The sequence below is a fragment of the Mchenga conophoros genome, linkage group LG3 (assembly GCF_057382185.1).
Source record: "Mchenga conophoros isolate Kocher_MC1m ecotype Shallow Benthic linkage group LG3, M_conophoros_male_GT1.1, whole genome shotgun sequence".
NCBI lineage: Eukaryota > Metazoa > Chordata > Actinopteri > Cichliformes > Cichlidae > Mchenga > Mchenga conophoros.
The window spans coordinates 39,944,963-39,970,483 of NC_140528.1; the positions used below are offsets into that span (position 1 = coordinate 39,944,963).

The window sequence follows — 25,521 nt, forward strand, 5'->3', positions numbered from 1 at the left end:
TATGTGCGATCTCATTTCCAAATGACGATTTAAAAAAAAAAAAAAAAAGAGAGAAAAAAAAAAAGACGACGACTGTACCGCATTTTGATCCAGGTTGTAATCTGCATGCAAACAAGCGCTCACTCTTCCTGCTCAACAAATGACAAGGGCGGAGCCTTATACCACGTGATACAGAAGCTGTGCCGTGTGATGCCAAAACTAGCAGGGAAAAAACATCGGAGAGCACGTCAGGGAAGACGAGAAAGTGACAGGAGAAAATCCGTCCCGGTCAACCACCCAAACATCAATAACGGGAACCTTATACAGCGCTTCCCTATACCCGTCGAACTCCCGCAGGCACAAAGAAATCACGGAGGCTATTACTTACCAAAGATATGGCTCCCATCAACACTGTGCAAAACGAGGGATTTAGGAAAATGATCAACACCCTAAACAAACGCTACTTTTGTAACTATTTTTGTATTGTTGCACTACCTGCTCTATGCACGCAGTGTCGAGCAACGGTGGAGACGGAATTTCAAGCAGTACAACATTTTGCAGCAACAACAAAACGTGAGACATTTGTTGTTTTTATGTTTATTTATTGTTTTTATGTTCAGTCTCAACTGTTACGAAGTTGATGTGCAGTTAATAAGTGCAATAAATATTTATACTGGAAAATAAAATCGTGAGAGAATCGTGATCTCAATTCTAAGCCAAAAAAATCGTGATTCTCATTTTATGCAAAATCGTGCAGCCCTAATCTACTGTATGTTATACTAATAGATCCATTGTGAAACATGAACCCATTCAGGTCATATCAGTGAGCATTTCTCAGGTTTAAACTGTGACAGAAGAAGGTTACTGACCTTGGTTTGTTGTGCAGCTCAGCAGTGAGATCAGAACTAAAGAGAAATGACACTCAGGTTGATTTGAGGTGAACATAAAGAACAACTCCACACAAACAGCTGCCAAACTCACAAACTCGTCTCTTTCTGATGTATCTGCTCAGTTTGTAATCATAAATATAGCTTGTTGAAGAATGTTATCCATTTATCCACTCTCAAAGTTACACGTGCAGCAAGTTTAGAATCACAGCTTAGCGAAACTTTTAGACTTTAGACTGTGGAAGAAACGCACACAGACAGTAACGAGGTGTTCACTCTTGCTTATATAAAATTCATGCCTCTGCCAGCCGTTTTCCGGGCCTCTAAGTTGGCATCATGGCCTTCGGGGACGGCCTCCGGAAAGGGTTCGTCGCCGCCGCTGGCATCGCGGCCTCCTGCAGCATCACCGCCTGCAGCATCACCACTGTCTGGTTCCGCAGCCGTCCCGCTGCCGCCTGGTTCAGCCTCTGTGTCTTCATCCACGCCTGGTCCAGCCTCCATGATACCGCCTTCGTCTTCATCTGGTCCAGCTCCGTCTTTGTCTGGTCCTGCGGTTGCCACACCGACATGAACCAGGACCAGGCGTGGATGAAGACACAGAGGCTGGACCAGGCTGGACCAACCTGACGGCATGGGACGTGTTTTTGCTGTGTTTGCAGCAGACGAAGCGTGGTGCTGGGTGGGCTCCTCGGACCCACCAGCTGACTTGGCTTGAAGCCGGACGGGCGACTCGGACGCACCAGCAGACGACACTTGAGGCTGGCTGGGTTCTCCTGAACCCCCAGCAGACGACACTTGAGGCTGGCTGGGTTCTCCTGAACCCCCAGCAGACGACACTTGAGGCAGGACGGGCTCCTCAGGCCCTCCAGCCGACGAGGCAGGACGCTAGCTGGGTTCACCTGAACCCCCAGCTAACATGGCTTGAGACTGGACGGGCTCCTCGGGCCCTCCAGTGGAGACAGACACTGAAGCAGCAGGTACGGAGACCACTGCCAGTGTGGACACTGGCTGGGACTGAAAGTGTTCCCCAATACACTCAGCAGAGGACGGAGGCGGACGGGTGAACTCACTTGAACTCTCAGGGGGTGCTGAGAGCTGAGACTGTTCTGGTGAGTTCTCTGGGTGAGGCTGCTGGCGCTTGCGTCTTGACCTCTAGGGGTCAAGAGTTGGCTGGTGACTGACACCCAGTCTCTGGGGAGGCCCTAGAGGGAGCAACTGTCTCTGAGATGGCCAGCTTAAGAGAACCAGCAGATGTTGTGGTGAAGTGTGTTTCCTGCTTAGAATGAGACAGTGAGGATGGTGGCCGAATGAACGAGTGGGTAGGCTGCTGAACTGGTGGCAACTGAGCTACAGGTAGCGAAGTTGTAACAGGTGGTGGAGTGGCTGACTGAACTGAGGGCAGCTGGGCTGCTGACTGAACTGCTAACTGTACTGCTAACTGTGTTACAGGCCCCACATTGAATTGTGGTGAAGGTGTGGATGGGGGGATATGGTCAGGAAAAACTGTTTCGGGAAAGTTCATTGCATTAACTGAAGGAACCGATGCAGACGAAAAGGCTCCCCTAACATAGTCATTCCCTAAACTCATGGTGCTTGACTCAGTAACTCCAGGTTTAGAAAAAATAGCGTGAACACAGTCATTAACCCTGAATGTGGGCTCAGCAAAGGCAGTCTTTGGAGCAATGGCCATGGGTGAGACGGAAAAATTATTGTTATCTTCAGAAGACACACAAAAAATAGCTCCAGAAAACACAGTCACAGAGTCTGACGCAGCAGAAAAAGTGTCCCTTTCACTCACCACAGCCGACTGCTTACATGTCCCTACATCCGGCTGTGGGCTGTGGGCTGTCCCTACAGCCGGCGGCGCGAACGTCGCTTTTGTCTCGGAGACGGCTCCGATGGACCGAGTAATTCCTCATCCGGCCGGTCGGACGGCACGTCCTCCATTGAAGCGAGTGGGCGAGCGGTAGCGGCGGGAGGGTGTAGGTGAAGCTCGTGAAGAACAAAATTCTGTACGAGCGGATGCAGTGAGTCCAATAACCAGGGGTAACTGGAAATAAGGTGTTGTAGGTTGGCTTCCACAGTGTAAAGAGACGCCTCTGCCTCATGCTCTAACCACTGGTTGATTAATTTAGAAGCAGAGTCGACAACGGCCTCCTGAAGCTCCCTGGGTGGGCTGAATGCCGCTGGATCCATAGCTGGCTGGTCAGTACTGTCACGGCGAGTGAGATGAGCCGTATAAAAATAATAAATGAGGATCCAATCGCAGGCAGTAGTGGAGAAGTGAAGGTGGTTTATTGAACACAATGCGCCAGTGGAAAAACGGAAACAGAGATCACACTGAACTATACTGGAGACAACTAAACTACTGAATACGAACCGGAACTGAAACATGCAGCAAGGTGGACAACGGTACAAGATGGTGACGGCAGGGAACACACGGATGAAACATGGTGAATACACAGACGGACCAGCAACTACAAAGACAGAAGACGCGACTTAAATGCACACAGAGAAACACAGGGAGATTACACAGAGGTGGGGGACACAGCTGGGAGTAAACAACGAGACGAGAGGCAAAACTGAACACACTCACATGAGACGCAGACCTTCACAATAAAACAGGAACAAGAAACCATCACACAAAGACGCAGACTCGACACTGAGAGACAGAAAATGACACACGGAACTAAACTAAACCTTCAAAAACATGACAACTCAAAATACTGGGTCAAACTGACCCAGAACCGTGACAATTAATATTAATATTAAGCTTGTATAGGGGGGCGAGCAGGGAGTTATATATATAGTAGGGGTGCAACGATACACAAAATTCACAGTTCGGTACTTTGGTGTCACGGTTTGATATTTTTTTGATACAAAAAAAATGTTCATGCTTTTTTAATTTGTCATTTATTAAAATTATAAATAGATATTTTAACTCAAACATACAGTTTTTAAATTTAATGTTGCTGAAACAACAAAGTAATAAAAAATAAATCTGACTGAGGAATCACTCATCTTTTGGAAAAGAGAGTTTATTACAGAGAAATGGCTCTTTCCAAAATAAAAGCTATACTATCCGCTTCTTCTGGGCTATATTCTCAGCAGCATATTAAACATGTCAGGTCCCCATAAGGAGAATCCTGTGCTAACGGCTGTCTAAATTACTCGGTTAAAGTTTGTAGCATGCATGCTTGTTGTTTTTGTCTGCTTCCACATGTCTTTGCACTAGGATGATGTCGGCGTCAATGTGCAGTCATATTCGTTGTGTTCCCACTAGTGCTGTCAGCGTTAATCTGAAATGACGTTAACGCCACAACACGGCAAATCTCCGTTAACGAGCTACCCCTGATCGCCCCGTGCGTGGGGCTGGACGGCATCAACACATTAACGAGCTAACTGCGCTAACACACTAGCTCCCACCCATGTAATTGAGCATTGCGTGGCACATCCAACATACTGTTTTACTTTAGTCCATGACGCGCTTACCTTCAGGGTCATATGTCACATGAAAACCAAGATAGTTCCAAAGGCCAGATCTGAATGAGGGTGGAGGAGGTTCAATTTGTCATGTTGCAAGGAGCTTAGCTTCTGTCTTGCTAGCTTGCGCTGCGCTCAGTGGATCTGCGCTCGACAGTGCAGCCTAGGCGGAGTAGTCGAACGCAGATCCACTGAGCGCTCAACACAGACAGCATCGTCAGAAGAAAAGTTGATAAAATAAATTAAAAATTTTGTATTGTTCGATACATATGTGTACCGAACCGAAAGCACTTTATCGAACGGTTCAATACTGATACGAGTATCGTTGTACCCCTATTGAATATGTTTCCAAACCAACTTCATTCTAAGCCAAAGACTAGAAAATATGGTGAAGTATATCTTCCCTTTGGCTTCACCTGCACAAGTGCCAAGGTAGGTCTCCCCTTGGAAATTGGTCTTTCCTTCGTCGGGAGCAGCGCTGGGCTGTTCAAATCATGGACAAACAGTATCCCACATTCTTGATTTTTAGTTCACAAACACTTGTTGTAATGACTAGCTACTCCTGACATTTTAGAGATGTTAGCTCTTTATACAGTAAAGTTACCATGTAAAGTTACCAAGTCACCATAAGTTATCATGTTAGTAAAGTTAAAGAGATAGGGCTGGGCCATATCATACCGTTCATGGTAATACCGGTATAATGTCGGGCAACGATAAGAAAATGAAATATCGCGACAGAACATGGGTAAAACGCGCATGCGCAGTGCCTTTGTTTTCATACACACATGGCAGAAAAAGCATGGCGGTGACAGAGAATGAGAAGGGCGACAGCAAATCGTTGAATGAAACGGATGACCCAGAATTGGTTTGTAAAAATGCTAAAACTTCAGTGGTGTGGAACTGGTTTAGCTTTCATCCGTCAGATAAACAACTAAGCACTATTTTTGGTAGAGCATGCTAGCGGGCCGTCGTTATTACCGTGTTCTTTGGAAAATACGGCACACTTAAAATCAATCCTTTGATTTTTTCTGAAAATCGACAGTGCCCCTTATAATCCTGTGTGCCTTATGTATGAATTCTGGTTGTGTTTACTGACCTCGAAACGATTTTATGTCGTACACGGTGCTCGAAAATCTGTCAAATGTTTTAGTACAACTTTGCTAAGCTACGAACCCGCACCGAATCCGCTTGATGGATTGTTGGAGCATTACGGCTGTCGTAGGCAGGAGCCTCGCGGAGTGATACGTACTGTGCTTCAACATAATATTACCGTGTTGTGTGTGTATAAGGTCTTTCTAAGTTTTGTGGATATTAAACATGGTTATGCTGAGGATATGTCGGCCAATTTCCACTGGAAATGCCTTTTGGTTAAACTGTCAGCAAGGAATTTGCATTTGCACTGTTACATTTTTATATAACTTTAATGCAAATAAAAACAGCTGCTTGTTAAAGTGCAAATACATTGATGGGTTTTTTTTTTTGCACTAATAAAGTTGTGGAGTTGTAAAGTATTTTGTCTAGTGTCAATTATATCAGTCGTTATCGCAAATTTTCAAATGTATATCGTGATAAATATTTTTGGTCATATCGCTCTGCTCTACAGCGGGATACAAATAACATCAGGCTGATTCTGCCACGATTTGTTCCCTCAGTTCAAATCACAGACAGTATCCCACAGCTGTTTATGTTTTTAAACCTATTTTGCACAGAGAGGCATTTTTTTGAAAAATGTATTGATAGCAATGTTGAATATTATTACACAGGAAAAACAACAACTACATGTTAAATAATCTAAAACACACCGTGACGCCTCTGCCTTTGTAAATGGAGGGACAGTAACTGTATGTATATGTAAGCGTGTAAACCTGCAGATAGTCAGATTAACAGTATTTTGTCTCTATCTGCCATTCATCTCATGTAAAAAATAATGTGGCGCACAGCTGACGTGGAAAAAAGGCACATACCTTTGACATTGCCTGAGGAACTCTGTATTCCTCGTCCACACATAAACGCAAAAAAGGAGTTTTAAAAAAATCTCCGTTTTCGGTGATTCGAAACGCCGTTTACGTGTGGACGACACAGCTGCGTTTTCAAAAATACCCGTGTTAGTATTTTATTTTATTACTACCTGTAATTTATTGCAGATTACTTGTATTTGCTTAATTGTTGGCTAAATGTTTGAGGTGTGAAATAAACCGCAATGGAGCAAAATACGGGTGTGTGTGGTTGGAGGGTGTTTGTGCGCGCGCACGCGCGCGGGAGGGGGATGGTCGAACATTTTTCCCGTAAAACAAAGGGGGGCCCAGCAAAAAGAGTTTGGGAACCGGTGAGTAATCAGGAGAGCAGACAGTCAAAGTACAAGAATTCAAACAAACACAGAGATTCTACTTACAGAGCAGACACAGCACAGATGTTTCCTTCATCGTCCTTCTCACTCATTTGAGCTTTTTTTCATTTCTGTCACTGACACCAAGTAAAGCCCGCCCTCTTCCTCTGAGCACCAACTTTCTATTGGTTTTTAATGTGGTGGGTAATAGCCTATCATGTGTAAAAGTATATTTTTAAAATATAAAATTTTTAAAAAACCTGTCTCGTCCACCATGAATGTAAATGAAAAGGCAAAACTAATAAATGTACACACTGTTATAAAGTATTTTAATTTGGATTTCCTTATATGTGTAATTGGATATTTATCAGTTCACAAAGGGAAAAAAAAGATATAATAAAATATAATCATCTAATGTCCTCTGCTCTCAGTGATCTGTAGTTTGGTTGATGAACAAATCCATGTCCATGTAGTGGACGTCCCCCTCAGTGAGAGAGGCAGATATGAGCTGAAACACAGGAATCAAACCAGGGACGCTGCTGTTATGGAGCTGAACTGGAACCATTCAGACACTGAGGCCCTCTGAACACATTTTAATTACAGCTGTGCAGAGACACACTGATGACTGACTGGAACACTATGATTCACATTTTACATTCACACCATCCTCACACATGGTTTATATTTGGCCACTAGAGGGAGATGTTGGGCTTTACATACTAACATGAACACAAGCAGCTCAACAGTGATACTTCCGCAGTTTGTTTTTTGTTTTTTAAATAAATAAATCAGATCCCAGCTACTCCTGTACAGGAAATCTGGACCTTGTAGGTCAAAGACTCTGCTCCTAATAATTATTAACCCAGCAGAAATAGCGACTAGAGACTTGTTTAAGCCAGAGGTGGGCAAACACACGTAGTTTTATATCCAATGCTAACTCTGCACATCAGATGACGTCCTCAGTAAGTTGGCCCCGCAGTTAAGGAAAGTCACAGCCACATCTGTTAATGGCAGCTCTCCTCAAATGATTTGAGTACTTGGTAAATTATAATAACAGGCTCTTGCCTACACCTGTGTGCCTATACTGCCCCTTTCTGGTAAAGCATTTACCCGATCATGCAAAAATACGGATCGGCCATAACAAAATATTTAGAAAATTGTACAATTTTTTAATGTCAAGATTTGCTAACTTTTCTTTGTTTGAAACTACAAAAACCTGGATGTTCTAGAAGTTGTTAAGGTTCAAAATATTGGGGATGGAGACAAGAGAAAAACCACAATAACAACACTGGTCCGGCCGGGTTGAGTCAAACGATGATTTTAATGATCACACACGTGGGAGATGGACACTGATGCAGACAGCCTCAAAATCTCAAAATGGTGGAGCATTGCTCAAACTTTTATAGCCTCTGGTGCCTCCACCTTATCATACAAAGCCTAAACATTCACATGCTCTCTCTCACACAGCGCCTGAGCTACGACCTTGGCTCCCTGTTTATCTGCTCCTGCTGAGATGGGGCAGAAAACTCCAGCACACTCTGTTCTCTTCTACTCAGACAAATTAGATTTCTTATAACTCAGCAGTATAATGCATCATAAAACAATATCATTCATTCACAACAAGTCAGCAATTTAATGTAATGCAAATCAGTTTAACTAATGTAATAGTTATCAGCTTCTTCTAATTCAGGAGAATAATGCAAACTAAAACTACATAATAATTCACAATCTTTAATTAGGGGTATAACATGGCATAAAATAATATTATAATCTAACAAAGTACAACAAATGCAAAGAAAATAAATTTCGACACTGACATGAACGTGAACTTGGCAGCTAAAACAAAATCATTGATCCTAATAATGTAACACACACTATACTGAATCCACGGGTTGGATTACAATTGGAAGCTGCAAAAGAATTAGCAACCTTCAGCATGCAAAATAAGCCAACACTGAAATATACAGCAGGAGGAGGACTCTTTAAAAAGCTATTTTTTCATGAATATGTTATTTGAGTGTGTTTAAAATGCTCAAACTGTCCATCTGTGACTGACAGACAGACCCGCCGATCTTTCAGAGATTATGTTTATGCTGTGGATATGAACAGAATCTGTTCTTGCACTTTACAGGAGAACAGCATGTTTTAGTAGCACTAAAGCAGAAAGTCTGTCATGAAATACATCTGGTTTATCACTTCACAGTACAAAAGAACAGCTTCAGCTTGTAACTCTTTAACATTCCAATAATTTAACAATGTTCTTATTTAACATGCTTGTTTCACATGGTAGGCACAAAGAAGTTAATACACAAAACTGCAGTCTGTAACATGTTTACACTGATATCCCATGAACTGCCAGGGTTTCAGCTCTGTTATTTATCTCCTATCTCTGAGAGGGGCTACTGAGCTTCCACAGATCACAGGATGTAATAACATCAGGTTAAATGTATAAATATTCACATTGTTACACTCAAGGTGAGATCAAATCTGCTCACACTCAAACAGCAGGTCAGAAAAACATTTACAGCCACAGGAAGCAAAGACAAACATTGAAGAGCAACACGTGTAAAACTTTATCGATAAACAAGCTCATATAAAAATCAATAATAAATAATCTTGACATGTTTAAACTGAAGAGTCTCCTTCATGGAAGAACAAGTTAAGGCTTCATAGATCAGAGGAAACATGTGACTCTGCAGCTCCATGTAACACATTTCTCTTTGGTTTCATAATAATATCAGATTATTCAGTCACTCAGTTCTAGCTGATAAATGGAGCCTGAGCACTTTGTGTTGTGTTTGTGTTGTCAGTCAGTGTCTGGAATTATTGTGTAACATCTAAACACGAGGATCAGTCTGAGTCTGACCTCACAAACAGCTGAACCTGAAGATGAGACAAACTCACTGATTCTGATATTGTGACAGAGACGACGCTGAATTCATCACTGTGAACAAACTTATTTCTGTCGACATCAGAGACAGAAACATGTTTGTCACATAAAATGGTTTTTGTTGTTGAATATCACTGATCTTATTCTCAGATATGTAACTTTTCTTTGTTTGAATTATGAAGTCCTGAATGTTCCACATGTAACAATAACAGTACTGAGAGTCTGGATCAGCAGGAGTTCAGCTGTATAAAAACAAACTCTGAGATGTTTCAAACAGGCTTAAATTCAACAGGAGGCTGGTGTGAATCCTGACTCTGTTGTTGTTTATGTTTTCTGTAGATCAAAAATCCAACAACAGCAACAAGAAGAACAGCAGAAACTGACAGACCAACAATCAGTCCAACAGGTCCATCCTGTTTGTCTCCTCCCGTGTGACCTGCAGGTGAGAAACAGGTGTGAGGTGTCAGCTGTCAGGTAGGTGATGAGTGAAGAACAGAACAGAATCCATTTCCTCTTCAAACTGCTGTCAGACATTATCTACTGCACTCTGATCACATCACTCAGACCAGCTGCTTTCTACAAAGTCTCATCAACAACATCTTTAGAAACAAACATCAACAACCAGGAAGCAGCTTCACCTCTGATCACACACACACTCAGCTCTACTCACTCACCTGAAACAGTCAGGCTGACAGTGTTGATGCTCTCCCATGACCTTGTCTCTCCGTTGAAGATATTACAATTGTATGATCCACCATCCTCAATCGTCACATTCTTCAGAATCAAAGACATGTTTCCATCCTTCATCTGTCTGTCTTGCAGATCCACCCGGTTCTTAAAAGATGGATGCTGGTTGTCTTGATCCAGCTGATCATCCCGGTACAAAAGCACATATTTATCTCCCAGGTCAGCTCTGCTCCACTTCACAGCTCTGATGGTTTTGTTTGATGGTACTCGACATGGTAGAACTACATCCTGTCCCGACTCAGCTGTGATGTTTTTCTGGTCTGAAAGAGGAAACAAAACAGAGCAGAGAGGTTAAAGGTCAAAGTACAACTCTTGACTTCTACAGCAGCCAATCAGAGAGAGGATCAGAGACCAGTGAGCTCTGCTGACACAGAAGACAGAAAAAAAAAAACCTTCTTGGACTTTATTTTGGGACAAAGTCACCAAACCTCTGCAAAGCTGAGTGAATAATTTTACTATTGAGAAGCACTTTGGTCTTTAAATGTGCTATATAAATAAAGGATTGATTGATTGATCGATCAAATAAGAACCTGGCTAAAATTATACCCATCTTTATTTCCTTAATACATCTCAATAAGATCAAATCTCACTCAAATAGAGCAGCAAACACATGTGAGAGCCGACTCTTAGTCAGCCTAGTTTGACAGGCTGGGAGCTGAAGACTGAGTGTCTGCTGTGGGGCAGAGAGAAGTTCCTCCTGTGGAGGTGGTTATTTTGTGTTATTATTTTTTATTCAATTTGTTTTATTTATTTATTTATTTATGTTTTATTCGGATGCTCAGCACTTCTATCAGAGGTTAGAGATCTCTGACATGATTGATTCTGCACACAGAATCCCTCTGAATGAAGATCAGAATATATGAAGATGATTGAACATCATATTTCACCTCACATTGCTCCTGTGTGTTGCTGTGCTGCAGTTCTTATGATGATGTCATTTCAGAGCTGTACATTTCTTCCTCTTTAAGGGAAACTTTTACCGTTTCTGCTCCATCGGGATCAGGTGGGACACGGTGGGCGGAGTCTAGAGTCAGCAGGTCAACTGTTGAGTTTGTAAACTGGTTTGATTTGTTTTCGCACAGAGAAAATACGTCACTACAAACCACGTGAGAACGCTGAGCCCGCTCATTGGTCAGATGTCACAGAAGGTGAGTGTGCTGTGAGTGAAAACAGAGTCGTTTCAGGGCTGGTTGCTGACCCTCACGTAACCTTTGCATATCTGTACTTCCTCCTTGTATTGAGAGTATAAAGCACACATAGCAACGGGACGTTTTTAACTCAAACCTGTAACGCGCCCGTGCAGGTGTTTGGGATCACGTTCACACCATAAACGAACCGCACTGAGACCTCCTCCTCCTGAGGGTCTCGGTGGGGTTGTTGCTGCACCTGAGTGTGATTACTGTGTTCACACCTGCACGAACCAAACAGGAAAAGAAGACTTTGATGTCAGTAAAGAGTAAAAACACACCTTGCCTTAGTGCCGTTAGCAGTCAGGGTAAAGTTATTGGGAACGGAGGGGACAGGGGCTTTTCGTTTACCTGACCGCACCCCGTAACTCAGGTGTCCTGAGAAAGCTTACACAACCTGCGTATACTTTTTTTTTTTTAAATTTATTAGATTTAATCCATCCTTCTGATAATTAACAAGCATTTTTCGGTCACTACATGGACATAAGGCACAGTCTAGGGGAGATTCAACATTTTTACATTAAGAGGCAGCGTAACGTTTCAGAGCCTTGTTCGTGAAGTTGAAACAAAGTAGTACCTGAAGGAGAGCTCACCTGACGAGGCCAAATCCACGACACAGACAAACAGCAGAGTTAAGCAGAGACAGGCTGATGTTAACATTGTAGTTTTATTCGGTACCTCCAAAACATACCGGGGAAACACGACCTGTTTGATCCTCTGCAGCGCAAGTAGCTACAAACGGCGAAAAACTGACACTCATCAATCTACTTTCTGTTTAACGCCGCAATCCATGACGTCACTGCGCGTCACTCGTTGGCGCGTTTCGGAGAAAAATGTTCTGGTTCTTGTCACAGGTCTGTGCTGTGAGGCAGCATTTTGATTTATTCACATAACTTCAGGATGAGGTGTTCATATATAGAGACAGGGAACCACAAGTGAGCCGAATGAGTGGGGTTGCTCTTTGATTCAAGTGGGTGCAGCAAATACACAGAATGAAAGATTTTCACATTTCAAACTGCGCTGCAAGGCCTGACATTTGGAAATGTCTGAAAGAAAAGTTAATTGTTATTCCAGATTCAAACAAACAGCAGCTGAACTATTTTAATCACGTAATCAAATACTTTTGTTAAAAAGCTACAAAAACAACAAAATTAGTTTTATTCTTTTAAAGCTGAATCATGTGTATGAACCTGTGTCTGGTTACTTAAAAAAAATTTATTCCTCAAACATGGCCGTCATCACTGCGCTCATGTAACTGAAAACTACAAACCTGCTGCTGATGATGGTCCGAGGCTCGTGGCTCCACAGGCCACCGATTAGTCAGACGTTCAGGTTCAAGCTCAGCTGAACGTAACATTAAGGTGTCAGTGAGTAGAAATGCTACAAAAGCAGAGTAAACGTTCACAATCTGACAGATGGAAATGTTGGTGCTGCATAAATATGATAAAAAAGTCAAAACAAAACAAAACACTGGAGTGAGTTCACTGAATGTATTTATTAATCATATTTAATTAACCCTTTAAGACCGACCATTTAAAAATAGTTATGCAGAACGGAGCGCGTGCGCTCCGACCGGCTTTAAAGCGGTAAACAGCTTTAGATTCACGGCCTGTTTATGGAGGTTTTAGACATTTTACTTCCTCTTTTTTTTAGCAGCTTTCTGATGAAACAGCTGCAACTTTCTTCCCCCAGACACAGAAAAATGAAGTTCCTGTAGTTTCTGTTTAAACCACAAACAGCTCAGAGAGTAACGGTCACTATGTGCAGCACAAAGCTTTAAAGACAGCTACACATTTCATGTTTCAAACTCCCACATATGTATGGCACCAAGAGCAATTTTCCCAATGTAACAAAGTATTTGTATAGTACTTATTCTATCGTCTAGTATTCTTTCTATTTTGCATAGTATGTTATTCTGTTTATCTGAATCTATTTTATAGTTTTTTTTCTATTGGTTTTACTGTTCTTGAACTTGAATTCAGCCTGATTTGTTTTTCATGTCTTCTCCTCCATCATCAGTTATCAGGAGAGCAGACAGTCAAAGTACAAGAATTCAAACAAACACAGAGATTCTACTTACAGAGCAGACACAGCACAGATGTTTCCTTCATCGTCCTTCTCACTCATTTGAGCTTTTTTTCATTTCTGTCACCGACACCAAGTAAAGCCCGCCCTCTTCCTCTGAGCACGTATTCTTCCTCCATTCATACAAACAGTGGCCGATCACTAACTTCATTAAGATTCATGTGATGAAGCTATTCTAATATATACCTATGAGCACACCGACACTATTTTCTCCCTATTTTGCCTCCAATCAGTTGCACATTCTTTAAAAAGTGATCTTGAGCAACAGTTCTCCAGGATGAAGGTTTGTCTCTGGACTTTGGCTCCTTCCCGCACATTTTTAACAGTCCTTGCACCTGATCCATGAATCATTCAGGTATAAAAATTCAAATTGATGAACCTGTTTTGTTTCTAAACAATTTTTCAAATAAGCAAAGAACCGTTAAACTGTAACTTCAGAGACTTTATTACAAGCAACCTGTCCCAACAACACATTTGCTTCCATTTCTTTAGTTAGATTTAGGGAACCTGCCAAAGATAAGACAGTTTGACAGACAGAATAATAGAATTGCACCGACAATCTGATTCTTTAACGGATATCTTAAAACTTGGAGTATCTCAGTACAGTGTGCAGTGGGTCCTTAAAAATCTGATTAAACTGGACAAGTGAAAGAGAAACGAAGAAGTTTCAGGCCTACAAAAACAACAATCTGCAGCAGATGAACAGTCTGTGAAAGTCATGTCCTGAAGAAACAGGACCTGAGAGATGCATCTGAGCCTTCAGTTGATTCATCTGCTGTTCACTGAAGTCTCATCAGTGAACAGTTTCATGTTGTGGAGCTTCATTTCAGTCGCTGTTGATGATCTAGTTAAAACTGATGAGCCATGCAGTACCTCCTGTAAACACACTGTTGAAGCATATTTGGATGGAGCAGCACACAGTTGACTATCAGCCATGAACAGCTGTTACACATGAGTAAGAAGCTACTTTGTATTTAAAGAGATGGGAAAGCATTGGATCAGCTCCTCATCGCCCCCTGCTGGTTACTTTATGAGTTGAGCTGTTTCATGTAACGTGATGTAAAGAAGTGGGACTCTCCAGTGAAGCACGATGAGAGTCGTTATCCACACATGGAGAAAACGTGGAACAGTGGTGAAGCTTCGTGGTTAGGGAAGTGTAGTGAAATAAGCCGTCGATGCTTGAGTGACTGAACTTGGTTCTTCAAAGATCAGCGTGACAGCTGCCAACTAACTGGCACAACCAGTTACTCAGTTCAGGAGGTGTTCACTGTTTCCCAGCACTACATTTATATACAGCATGTTGGTGCACAATCTGGCACAGGAAGCAGAATATTATCAGTCTGCAGGTGTAACAGCTGCACTCTGCAGAAAAACTGAGACAATCACTGCTCTGTGCTCCTATTGGTCAACTGCACATGACTGAGGGAAACATTAGAAAAGAAACAAGTACAATAATAATAATAATAAAAGAACAAAAACATGTCGGTGCTTGTTTTGAGACGTGAGGATTTGCCATTTTTCCTCCTATGCATATGTGGCTGTGTGTTCTTCTGGTGACAGTTTTTGACTTAAACAAAATTTGATCAATTTAAAGAGAAACTCAGGCAGCAACTGTGAACTTTCAGTATCACAGGCATTAATAACACCTCCCAACACTTTGAGTGGCCACATCGTAGGTTCTATATACAAGTTTACAGCAGACGTATAAATTAAGCAGTAGCTTAAGTAATAGGTTATATTAATAGTAATAGTAGTAGGTTAAATCTTGATCAAATGACATAGTAAGTATGAGGTCTTTTTTTAATAAGGCAGTGCCTCTCAGCTCTCCTCCTCAGAATTTTTGACTACTGGCTTTAATATGTTTAATAAATGCATTGATTTTTTTACCTTCGTAATATGAATATTTTTAAGGGTTTTTAAACCATCGTTGTTATTGAAAAATATTTAACGTGTTTAATGTGTTTCTGTAGGCGTTTTCAACAAACATCAGTTTTTAAACTGTGTTTTCATTTTAGGGTTTTTTAAACCTTGTGATGGTCGTCAGGAGACTTATAGCTCCTGACTCCGAATCTCAGCATCATTATTGCAGTAAATGCAAAGAAAGATCCCAAAACAACACAAAAGGAAACCTGAAACAATCCCACCAATAAATGAAAGACCGATTTTAAGTCCAACAGGGATATCCTTTATCCCTCCATCCTCCGTGTCTCCCTGGTGACCTGCAGGAGAGAAACAGGAGGGTGTCAGCATTCATGATGAGTGAAGAACAGAAGAGAATCTAATCCAACGTCAGCAAGCAGCTTCACCTCTGATCACACACACTGAACTCTGCTCACCTGGAGGAAGAACACTCATCTTGACGGTTCCCATGATCTCCCATGATGCTGATTCTCCCACAATGACACGACACTCGTATGTTCCAGCATCATTAATCGTCACATCCTTCAGAATCAGAGACACGTCTCCATCCTTCATCTGTCTGTCCTGCAGATCCACCCGGTTCTGAAAAGATGGATGCTGGCTTGTTTGATCAAACTGCTCATCTCGGTACAAAAGCACATATTTATCTCCCAGGTCAGCTCTGCTCCACTTCACAGCTCTGATGGGTTTGCCTTGTGGAGCTCGACATGTCAGAGTGACGTTCTGTCCAGACTCAGCTGTGATGATTTTCTGCTCTGAAAGAGGAAACAACACAGAGCAGAGAGGTTAAAGGTCAAAGTACAACTGTTGACTTCTACAGCAGCCAATCAGAGAGAGGATCAGAGACCAGTGAGCTCTGCTGACACAGAGGACAGAAAAAAAAACAACCTTCTTGGACTTATTTTGGGACAAAGTCACCAAACCTCTGAGTTTATCAGGTTTGACTCCCGTTTGTATGTAATCAGTGTTTATGTCCTTGTGTCTTATGAAAGTACTGAACGAGTTGTGGATCTCCCTGCTGAATAAGACAGCAAGCATATAGATAGTGACGGTGTGGAGAAGGGAGAAATACAGAGCAAGACTAAGGTCAGATATTATATATCCTGCAGATACTCCAACGACAGCGAGAGCAGTGGTTCAGGTCAGACACACAGAGAGCAACGAGGAGACGGATTTAAAAGTGAGCGTGTCGGGAAAGAAGAAAGAAGGAAAAACTGGAAAAACAAGCTGTGCTGAATTTCAAAGACATTAGAAAGCTGCTAAAATGATTATTTTCAGCCTTTTCCACTGTGGAGGACAAACACACAGGCCTGTGTTCTCACAGGTTGTACTAAATGTTTAAAAAAAATACACTTTTATGAAAATACTGAATAAAACGTTTAACTAAAAATAAAATTTATAGTTCAGTGTTGAATATTAAATAAAATATAGTATATAAAAGTGCATTTGAATGGAGTCACGGCTCAGTGTCTGACAGTCTAACTGTGTCTCACAGGCCTGAATGTCAGCTTGAAGCCATTATTGTTGTTGTAATGTGGATGTTTCCATCAGATCACAAACAATATTTACTTCAGCAGGATTTTTAGATTTGAAATTTTATCATTTGTCCCAAAAATGTTTAAATGGAAGCCAAAAATATCCAAAAGTTTATTTTGCTTTCAGTTTGTTGATCCTGTTTGGACACACACATCTGTACTTGGTGAGTTTGTCTACCTGAGTGAGGTGACCTTTAAGTCTCTCCAGCCAGGATCAGAACTGTCTGAATTCTCTAAATAGTAAAAAAGGAGCTTCGAGGTTTATTATGTCCTTTAGCAGAGAAGACAAAGTTTTAATTGTGTGTTATTATTTTAATTGAAGTGTTTCTTTTATTTATTTATATTTTATTCTGACGTATTTGATCCTGTGTTCAGCACTTCTCTCAGAGGTTAAAGTCCCTCATAAATAAAGTTCATGATGATTGAACATCACATTCCTCCTGTTTGTTGCTGTGCTGCAGTTTTTACGATGGTGTCATTTCATAGCTGTAAAATCACGACCTTTACTTTAATGTCCCGTCAGTGTGTGGGAGCTGAATTTTCAGCCTGCTCCTTAAAATCGCAACCTTATAATGAAGGGAAACTTTCACGGTTTCTGCTCCAGCGGGATCAGGTGGGACACGGTGGGCGGAGTCTACAGTCAGCATGTCAGCTGTTGAGTTTGTAAACTGGTTTGATTCGTTTACATACAGAGAAAAGGCGTCGCTACAAACCACGTGGGAACGCTCAGCCCGCTCATTGGTCAGACTCACAGACGGTGAGCACACTACAGGTGTAGTGTGCTGTGTGAGGAAACAGAGTGGTTTCAGGGCTGGTTGCTGACCCACACAGACCTTTGCACATCTGTACTTCCTCCCTGTATTGGGAATATAAAGCACACGTGGCCACGGGACGTTTTTAACCCAAACCTGTAACGCGCCCCTGGCAGCTGGTTGGGATCACGTTCACACCATAACGAGACCCTCTGAAGGAGTCGGTCTCGGTGTCGTTGTCCACACATGAGTGTGATTACTGTGTTCACACCTGCACAAACCAACCGAAGCAAACAGGAAAACAAGCCTGAACACCCCAAGCCACACCCACATGATTTATAAATCTGTCAGTTTCTCTGATCGTGCGATCGTGGCTCAAGAGTTGGGAGTTTGCCTTGTAATCGGAAGGTTGCCGGTTCGAGCCCCGGCTTAGACAGTCTCGGTCGTTGTGTCCTTGGGCAAGACACTTCACCCGTTGCCTACTGGTGGAGGTCAGAGGGCCCAGTGGCGCCAGTGTCCGGCAGCCTCGCCTCTGTCAGTGCGCCCCAGGGTGGCTGTGGCTACAATGTAGCTGCCATCAGTGTGTGAATGGGTGGATGACTGAATGTGTAAAGCTCTTTGGGGTCCTTAGGGACTAGAAAAGCGCTATACAAATACAGGCCATTTACCATCTCCTCATAAAGTCTCCTGCACATCCCAAAAGTTGATTCGGTTCACGTGGATGTAGCGTTTTCAGTGGGAGAAACGTTTGGTCACTCATCCAGGTGACTCCTTCAGTCTCAGCTCACTGCAGGTTTCAATCTTATAAACAGTACGTTTGCATAATGACTGAAACCAGCCCAGTGAAGGAACAATGACTGGCACAATGGCTGTGAGGTCAGTTCCTTAATCATTACTGTGCAAGTTCTCCTGCACACCTTTCCTTTAGCTTGTGACGTCATTTATGGTGGTCTGGATAGAGTGACAGGAAAGGAGGGCAGAGGGGCTTCTTGTTTACCAGACCGAACCCCTGCCTCGTAGCTCAGGTGTCCTGAAGCAGCTTACACAAGCTGCGTACACTCTTTTTAAAAGAATATATCCTTCTAAAAACAAAACAGTATATTTCGGTCTAACCGTTTTTGTCCACTACCAGGACATAATGCACAGGCGGGGTCTCGGGGGGATTTGACAGTTTGACAGTAAAGGAGAGCGGTGTTCATGAAGAAAAAGGAAGTAGTACCTGAAGGAGCGCTCACCTGAGGAAGCCAAATCCACGACACAGACGAACAGCAGAGCCACGCAGAGACACGCTGATGTTAACAGAGTCATTCTAGTTTAACTCGGTATACGTCTAAAATATACCGGAAAAACACGACCCGTGGATCCTTTATGGTGCAGGTATAAACAGAACGAATTAACATGCACCCACTAATCAGTGTGCTTTTGAGGCGTTTACGCCGCATCACAGTGACGTCACTGCCGAGGCGCGAGACACTGTTTTCAGTGTGAATTAGATTCTTGAGCAGTACTTTTAAAACGGCAGCTTAGAAACCCACTGAATGAAGCACAAAGTCAGTGTCTTTACAACAGGAGTGTTCATGTGTTCATTCGATAATTTGGAAAAAATATCAAATATCGTCGTCCTACATTCAACTCTGAGTCTTTAAATCTGCTGGAAACACACACAAAGAAAACCTGCTCAGCCTGCTGAGACCACGCCCTCGTTTTAGGTTTGACAGCATTTCTACTCGATGATGACTTCAGCGTGAACTGAGGCTGCAGTGTGGGGAAGGCCTCAGGGGGTGGCTGCTCCCGGCCGGGCAGATCCTCGTGTACATATGAGAAGTGAATGAATTAAGGGAGGGACACGAAGACAAGAAGAACAGCGTGTAGTGGCGGGGGCCGTATATAGAGAGGGAACCAGAAGTGAGCCGAATAAAACATAAATTATATAAAAATGTATCTGAATGCACCATTTTAAATCACATGATCTTAATAGTGTAATGCAAGACTTTTATTAAAGCCCTACAAAAATTACAAAACTATGATTTTCCAAACACTTATGAACGGTTCGAGGCTCGTGTCTCCACAGGTCACAGATTGGTCAGACGTTCAGGTTCAGTTACAATCAGACAGACAGAATTTAAATAGTTGGTGTCACATAAATATGATTAAAGTAAATTAAAGAGAAAACGCTGGAGTGAGTTCACTGAATATATTTATTAATCGTATTTTAAAACAGATCACATTTAATTAGACAGCTTTAGATTCATGGCCTGTTTATGGACGACTCCGACGTTTAACTTCCTCTTTTTAAGATAAGCAACTTTTTTTCCTTTTCCCCAGGAAAAAGAAAAAAAGCTTCTTGAGTTCTGACACATTTAATTAATTATTTAATGGTGTATTTAATTAATTCATTATGGCAGTCCTGGAGTTCCATACTCTTATACCTATTTTTAACACATTCCTAGTACCCGACCCATAAATTATTAAGGCATAAAAAGGAATTTACTCATAGGATGACCTCGTGTAAACACACTGTCAATGCTGTAAAAGCATATTTTGACAGCAAAACACTTATTTGACTATCAGTCATGGACAGTTGTTACACATTAGTGAGAAGTTACTTTGTATTTGAAGAGATGGGAAAGCATTGCATGGATGAGCTTGCATCAGCTTGACCTTTTAACCAGGAGGTCAGCTCCTCATCGCCCTCTGCTGGTGACTTTATGAGATGAGCTGTTTCATATTAAGTATCAGCCTCCCCACTGATTTCTTACTTCCATATTTGTCACACTTTATTTTCTCATAACATCAAAAATTAATTTTAGATATTATATTTTGGCATTTTGTCTTTAACAGTTAAAATAGACATGAAGCTGACAGACTTGCTGAATCAAGAGTCACTGAAGTAGAACGTGTCCGACAAGCCACGATCTACAGAAGAGCTGAGAAACAAAGTCACTGACATCTATCAGACTGGGAAGTGAAGTATGATGAGAGTCGTTATCCACACATGGAGAACACGTGGCACAGTGGTCTTCATGGCCAGGAAAGTGTAGTGAAACAGGCCTCCGAAGATCAGCATTGATCAGTGCAGGTTATCAAAAAGACTGATTGTTGCTCGCACAACCAGTTATTCAGTTTAGGAGACACGTGCTGTTTCACAGCACTGTAGACCACACAGAAAGTGAACCCTGAATAACAGATCTCTTTATTTCAAATCACGTCTTTGTTTAAAATAAAACAGTCAGATTATGGCTCAGACAGCAGCAGCTTCTCTCCTACAGTCCAACTTTATATACATCTGTCAAAATCTTTTATTTGAGTTTATTCAGTATTTAAACATATTTTGTATCATTTAACATCCCACATTATAAAACTCACACAAAACTTTTTGGTTTCATCCTGTTGAAAACCTGCGTTGTGACTGAAGTTCTGCAGGATTAAAGTTCATCTCTTCATCAACACAGTTGGTCTGACTCAGTTTAAACTCCTGAGCTCTAGTTTAGGATTATTATTTGATCCTGATTATTGGATTTTTATTTGGTGAGTTTTATCTGGAGACCCCGACTCAATTTTCTGGAGATTAAACTCCAACGACAAACAGGAACAGCAATGACAACAAGAAAAGGGAAAAGAAGAAGAAGCACACCAGAACCTGATAGATGATTCATCTGTCCTTTAGATCCATCCTTTGTGTGACCTGCAGGAGAAAAAGTAGATCAGGTAGAGTCTAACAACCAGGAAGCAGCTTCACCTTCACTGAATATAAAATAAAATCTGAAACAATCCCACCAATAAATGACAGACTGATTTTAAGTCGACCAGCGATATCCTCCTTCCCTTCATCCTTTGTGTGTTCTGGCTGAACTGCAGGAGGGAAACAGGAGAGATGTCAGCATTCATGTAGGTAATGAGTGAAGAACAGAACAGAATCCAAAGACAGGGAGCATCTTCACCTCTGATCACACACACTGAACTCTGCTCACCTGGAGGATCAACTCTCAGATAGATGATGCTGATGAGCTTCATGCTGTCTCCCTCTCTCTTGACACGACACTTGTATGTTCCAGCATCATTAATCGTCACATCCTTCAGAATCAAAGACACGTCTCCATCCTTCATCTGTCTGTCCTGAAGATCCACCCGGTCCTTAAAAGATGGATGCTGCTCATCTGGAACAAACTGCCCACCCCGGTAAACAAGGACAGTTTCCGGCTCCAGGCCTTCTCTGCTCCACTCTACAACTATGATGTTTTTGTTTAGAGCTCCACATGTCAGAGTGACCTTCTTCTGTCCAGACTCAGCTGTGACGGTTTTCTGTTCTGAGAGTGAAACAACACGGTTTACCAGACTGCACCCCTGCCTCGTAGCTCAGGATTCCTCTTAATCTATCCTTATGAGAAACAACACTATCAGTTATACCATCATTATCCAGTGGAAGGACATAATGCACAGGCTGGTCTCAAGGAAATTCAGCAGTTTTACAGCAAATGAGAGCAATGTTTCAGGGCCTTGTTCATGAAGTCTAAAGACAAAGTGCAGAAACTGAAAATACTCCATCCAGATGAACAGAATCAACTTTTTTGGAAACAGAAAGTAAAGAACTCACCTGAAGACGCCAAATCAGCAAACAGCAGAGCCACACAGAGACATAATGATGTTAATGGAGTCATCGTAGGTTAATTCAGTACGTCCAAAATATACCGGGAATAAACAGGACCTGTGGATCCTTTATGGTGCAGGTGTAAACAGAGGAAAACCGATGGAGGCACGCCCACTCATCGATGTAGTTTCTGTCTATTTAAGTCCACATTCCAGTCATGTCACTGCTGAGTTGGCACATTCCAGAGAAAATTAGAAAAATTAGATTTGTTCTGGTTCAGTCACAGGTCTGTGCTGTGAGGCAGGATTTTGGCTTATTGAGATAACTTCAGGGTAAACCTTGGGTTTTAATGTACTATAAATGTGCTTCACTTCTTACCTGTACATTGCCATGGTAACCTATGCTGTGATTAGAGATCAGTAGACATGCAATCACTTGAATTAAGCAAAAGCTGAGTCGCTTTATAACAGCAATGTTCATGTGTTCATTTGCTGATTTAAAATATGTAAAAATATGTCCTTCATTTTACTCTGAAGAGTTTTTGAATCAGCTGGAAACATGCAAACAAAAACCTGCTCAGCCTGCTGAGACCACATCATCATTTTAGGTTCGACAGCATTTCAAGTAGATGAATTGAGGCTGCAGTTTGGGGAAGGCCTCAGCGATCACAGGTGGCTGCTACTAGTCCGGGCAGATCCTCATCAATGTGAATGAAAGAGGGAGGGACAGGAAAACAAGAACGAACAGCATGTAGTGGCGAGGGAACCAGAAGTGAGCTGAATACATTCGACATACAAAGACAGGCTGGGATCCATGTACAGATTGAATTTACAGTTCAGTGTTGAATAATTCATGAAATAAATTATATAAAACGTGTATTTGGATGAGATGCACCACAGAGTCATGGCTCAGTGTCTGAGAGCTTGACTGAGTCCCAAAGGTCTGAATGTGAGCTTAAAGTTGTTGTTTTCATGAGATCAGAAACAACATTTATTTTAAAGCTTTCATCAGTATTTTAATATTTGAAATTTATCCTAAAGAGATTTTGATGGAAAATGAAAATATTTAAAAGTTAATATATATTGTTGAGAACAGTGACAGTAGTCTGGCTCTTTCTGTTTCGGTCTGTTTTCCTGTTTGGGTGCAACTAAAAACATATTTTGTGTTTTGGCCTCGTTTAACACTCCTGTTCTACAAAGATGGACTATTAAGCACAGAGGAGCTGAATCTGTGATGGGTCCTGATAAATGGGGATTCCAGCTGTTTTGTAGGTGAAGATGAACTTTTCAAGGTAGCATTATAAGCTCCTTACTTTTTAAAAATGGTTAAAGATATATTTGATGAGCTCCTTACTCTTTTTAATGATGGTTAAAGATAACTATGAGGACACGTAGGAGTCTGACAACATGTCCATCAAGAAAAGAGGAAGAATGAAGGAGCAGATGTTTGCAGCTGGACTATTTTTAATCACATGAGCTTAAAAACTTAATGCAATACTTTAGTAAAAATGTACAAATTCTACAAATTATTATTAGTATTTTATTTTAATGAAATAAAATAATTAAATATTATTTAATATTTTAATCGCCGTCATCACTGCGCTCATGTAACTCAAAACTACAAACCTGCTGCTGATGATGGTCCGAGGCTCGTGGCTCCACAGGCCACTGATTAGTCAGACGTTCAGGTTCAAGCTCAGCTGAACGTAACATTAAGGTGTCAGTGAGTAGAAATACTAGAAAAGCAGAGTAAAAGTAGTCAGTTACAATCTGACAGATGGAAATGTTGGTGCCACATAAATGTGATAAAAAAGTAAAAGAAACACTGGAGTGAGTTCACTGAATGTATTTAAAACAGATCATATTTCATTAAACAGCTTTAGATTCACGGCCTGTTTATGGAGGATTCAGACATTTCACTTCCTCTTTTTAACATCAGCAGCTGGAACAGCTGGAACTCTTTTCTTTCCTTTTCCTCCCAAAACAGAAAATTTAGCTTCTTTACTTTCTGTTTAAACCACAAACAGCTCAGAGAGTAACGGTCACCATGTGCAGCACAAAACTGTAAAGACAGTTACAGGTGACTGAAATGATGAACATGTTAAATTTCATGTTTCAGCTTCTCAGCTGTGTTGATATGATGAGTGGATGATTTGAGCTTTTTTTCATTTCTGTCACTGACACCAGGTGAAGCCCGCCCTCTTCCTCTGAGCACGCTTTCTTCCTCCATTCGTACAAACAGTGGTGGATCGCTAACTTCATTAAGATTCATGTGATACATTTTATTCTAATATATAACTATGAACATAAATTTCTCCCTATTTTGCCTCCAGTCGGTGACACATTGTTGTCAGTTTTTAAACGCGATCTTGAGCAGCAGTTCTCCAGGATGAAGGTTTGTCTTTGGACATTGGCTACTTTTACACTCATTTTTAACACAGTCCTATTAGCTGAGCCTGAATCATTCAGGCATTAAAAGGAACTTATTCAAGGGATCAACCAGTTTGTTTATACACATTTTTCAATTAAGCAGAGAACCAATGTTCAACTGTAACTTTAGAGACTTTGTTACCTGAAGTCTGTCACAACCACATATTTGTTCACATTTCTTTAGTTAAATTTAGGAAACCTGCCAAAGATTTCACAGTTTGACAGACACAAACTCCCAGATTTATTTCCCACTTAAAAAGATAAATGGCTTCTCAGTAGACCCGCTGCTCAGATGAAATAAGTGCCTGGATGACTTTGAACGTTTTACATTTTAATGAGCAGAAAACAGAAGTGATGGTTTTTGGTGGCACTTCTGAGGCCACTACTACAAATCTTGGTTTGCTGGCACAGTTTGTTAAACCAGTCATCACTAATCTGGGAGTTTAAATGCAGGCAGATCTTCAACTTGAAAGCCAGGTCAGAGCTGTTGCAACATCTAGTTTTTTTCATTTGAGGCAATCAGCCAAAATAAAGCCCATCTTATCAAAACAGCTTTTTGAGACAGTAATCCATGCCTTTGTTACATCTAGGCTGGATCATTGTCACGCACTTTACTGTGGGGTTAGTGATGCGTCCATTAGGCGTCTGCAGGTTGTGCAAAATGCTGCAGCGCGTCTTTAAACTGGAACAAAAAACTCTGAGGCCATTACCCC

At 41.6% G+C, this 25,521-nt stretch overlaps 3 protein-coding genes across 5 annotated transcripts; all 3 read right to left on the minus strand.

The window, feature by feature from the left end:
- Positions 1-8,011: 8,011 nt before the first annotated feature.
- On the minus strand, positions 8,012-13,699 carry LOC146578602 (matrix remodeling-associated protein 8-like). 3 transcript variants are annotated; one of them, XR_014891517.1, is made up of 3 exons: positions 12,770-12,869; positions 10,240-10,572; positions 8,012-10,001 (listed from the first exon to the last, which is right to left on the minus strand). XR_014891517.1 is itself a non-coding variant. In XM_085269099.1 (3 exons), exons 1-3 carry the CDS (start codon positions 13,608-13,610, stop codon positions 9,835-9,837), a joined length of 531 nt encoding a protein of 176 aa, XP_085125225.1. In that variant the 5' UTR covers positions 13,611-13,699; the 3' UTR covers positions 8,012-9,834. The 3 variants fall into 3 exon arrangements, 2 of the variants coding, with proteins under 2 accessions (XP_085125225.1, XP_085125224.1); XM_085269099.1 differs by lacking the exon at positions 12,770-12,869 and adding an exon at positions 13,580-13,699; XM_085269098.1 differs by lacking the exon at positions 12,770-12,869 and adding an exon at positions 12,093-12,267.
- A 312-nt stretch (positions 13,700-14,011) lies between these two features.
- On the minus strand, positions 14,012-19,220 carry LOC146578603 (uncharacterized). Its single transcript, XM_085269085.1, has 3 exons — positions 19,027-19,220; positions 15,921-16,259; positions 14,012-15,803 (listed from the first exon to the last, which is right to left on the minus strand). The coding sequence occupies exons 1-3, from the start codon at positions 19,097-19,099 to the stop codon at positions 15,634-15,636; spliced, it is 582 nt and encodes a 193-aa protein (XP_085125211.1). The 5' UTR covers positions 19,100-19,220; the 3' UTR covers positions 14,012-15,633.
- A 2,092-nt stretch (positions 19,221-21,312) lies between these two features.
- LOC146578604 (coxsackievirus and adenovirus receptor homolog) lies at positions 21,313-22,449 on the minus strand. Its single transcript, XM_085267827.1, has 3 exons — positions 22,386-22,449; positions 21,763-22,098; positions 21,313-21,476 (listed from the first exon to the last, which is right to left on the minus strand). The coding sequence occupies exons 1-3, from the start codon at positions 22,447-22,449 to the stop codon at positions 21,313-21,315; spliced, it is 564 nt and encodes a 187-aa protein (XP_085123953.1).
- Positions 22,450-25,521: the final 3,072 nt, after the last annotated feature.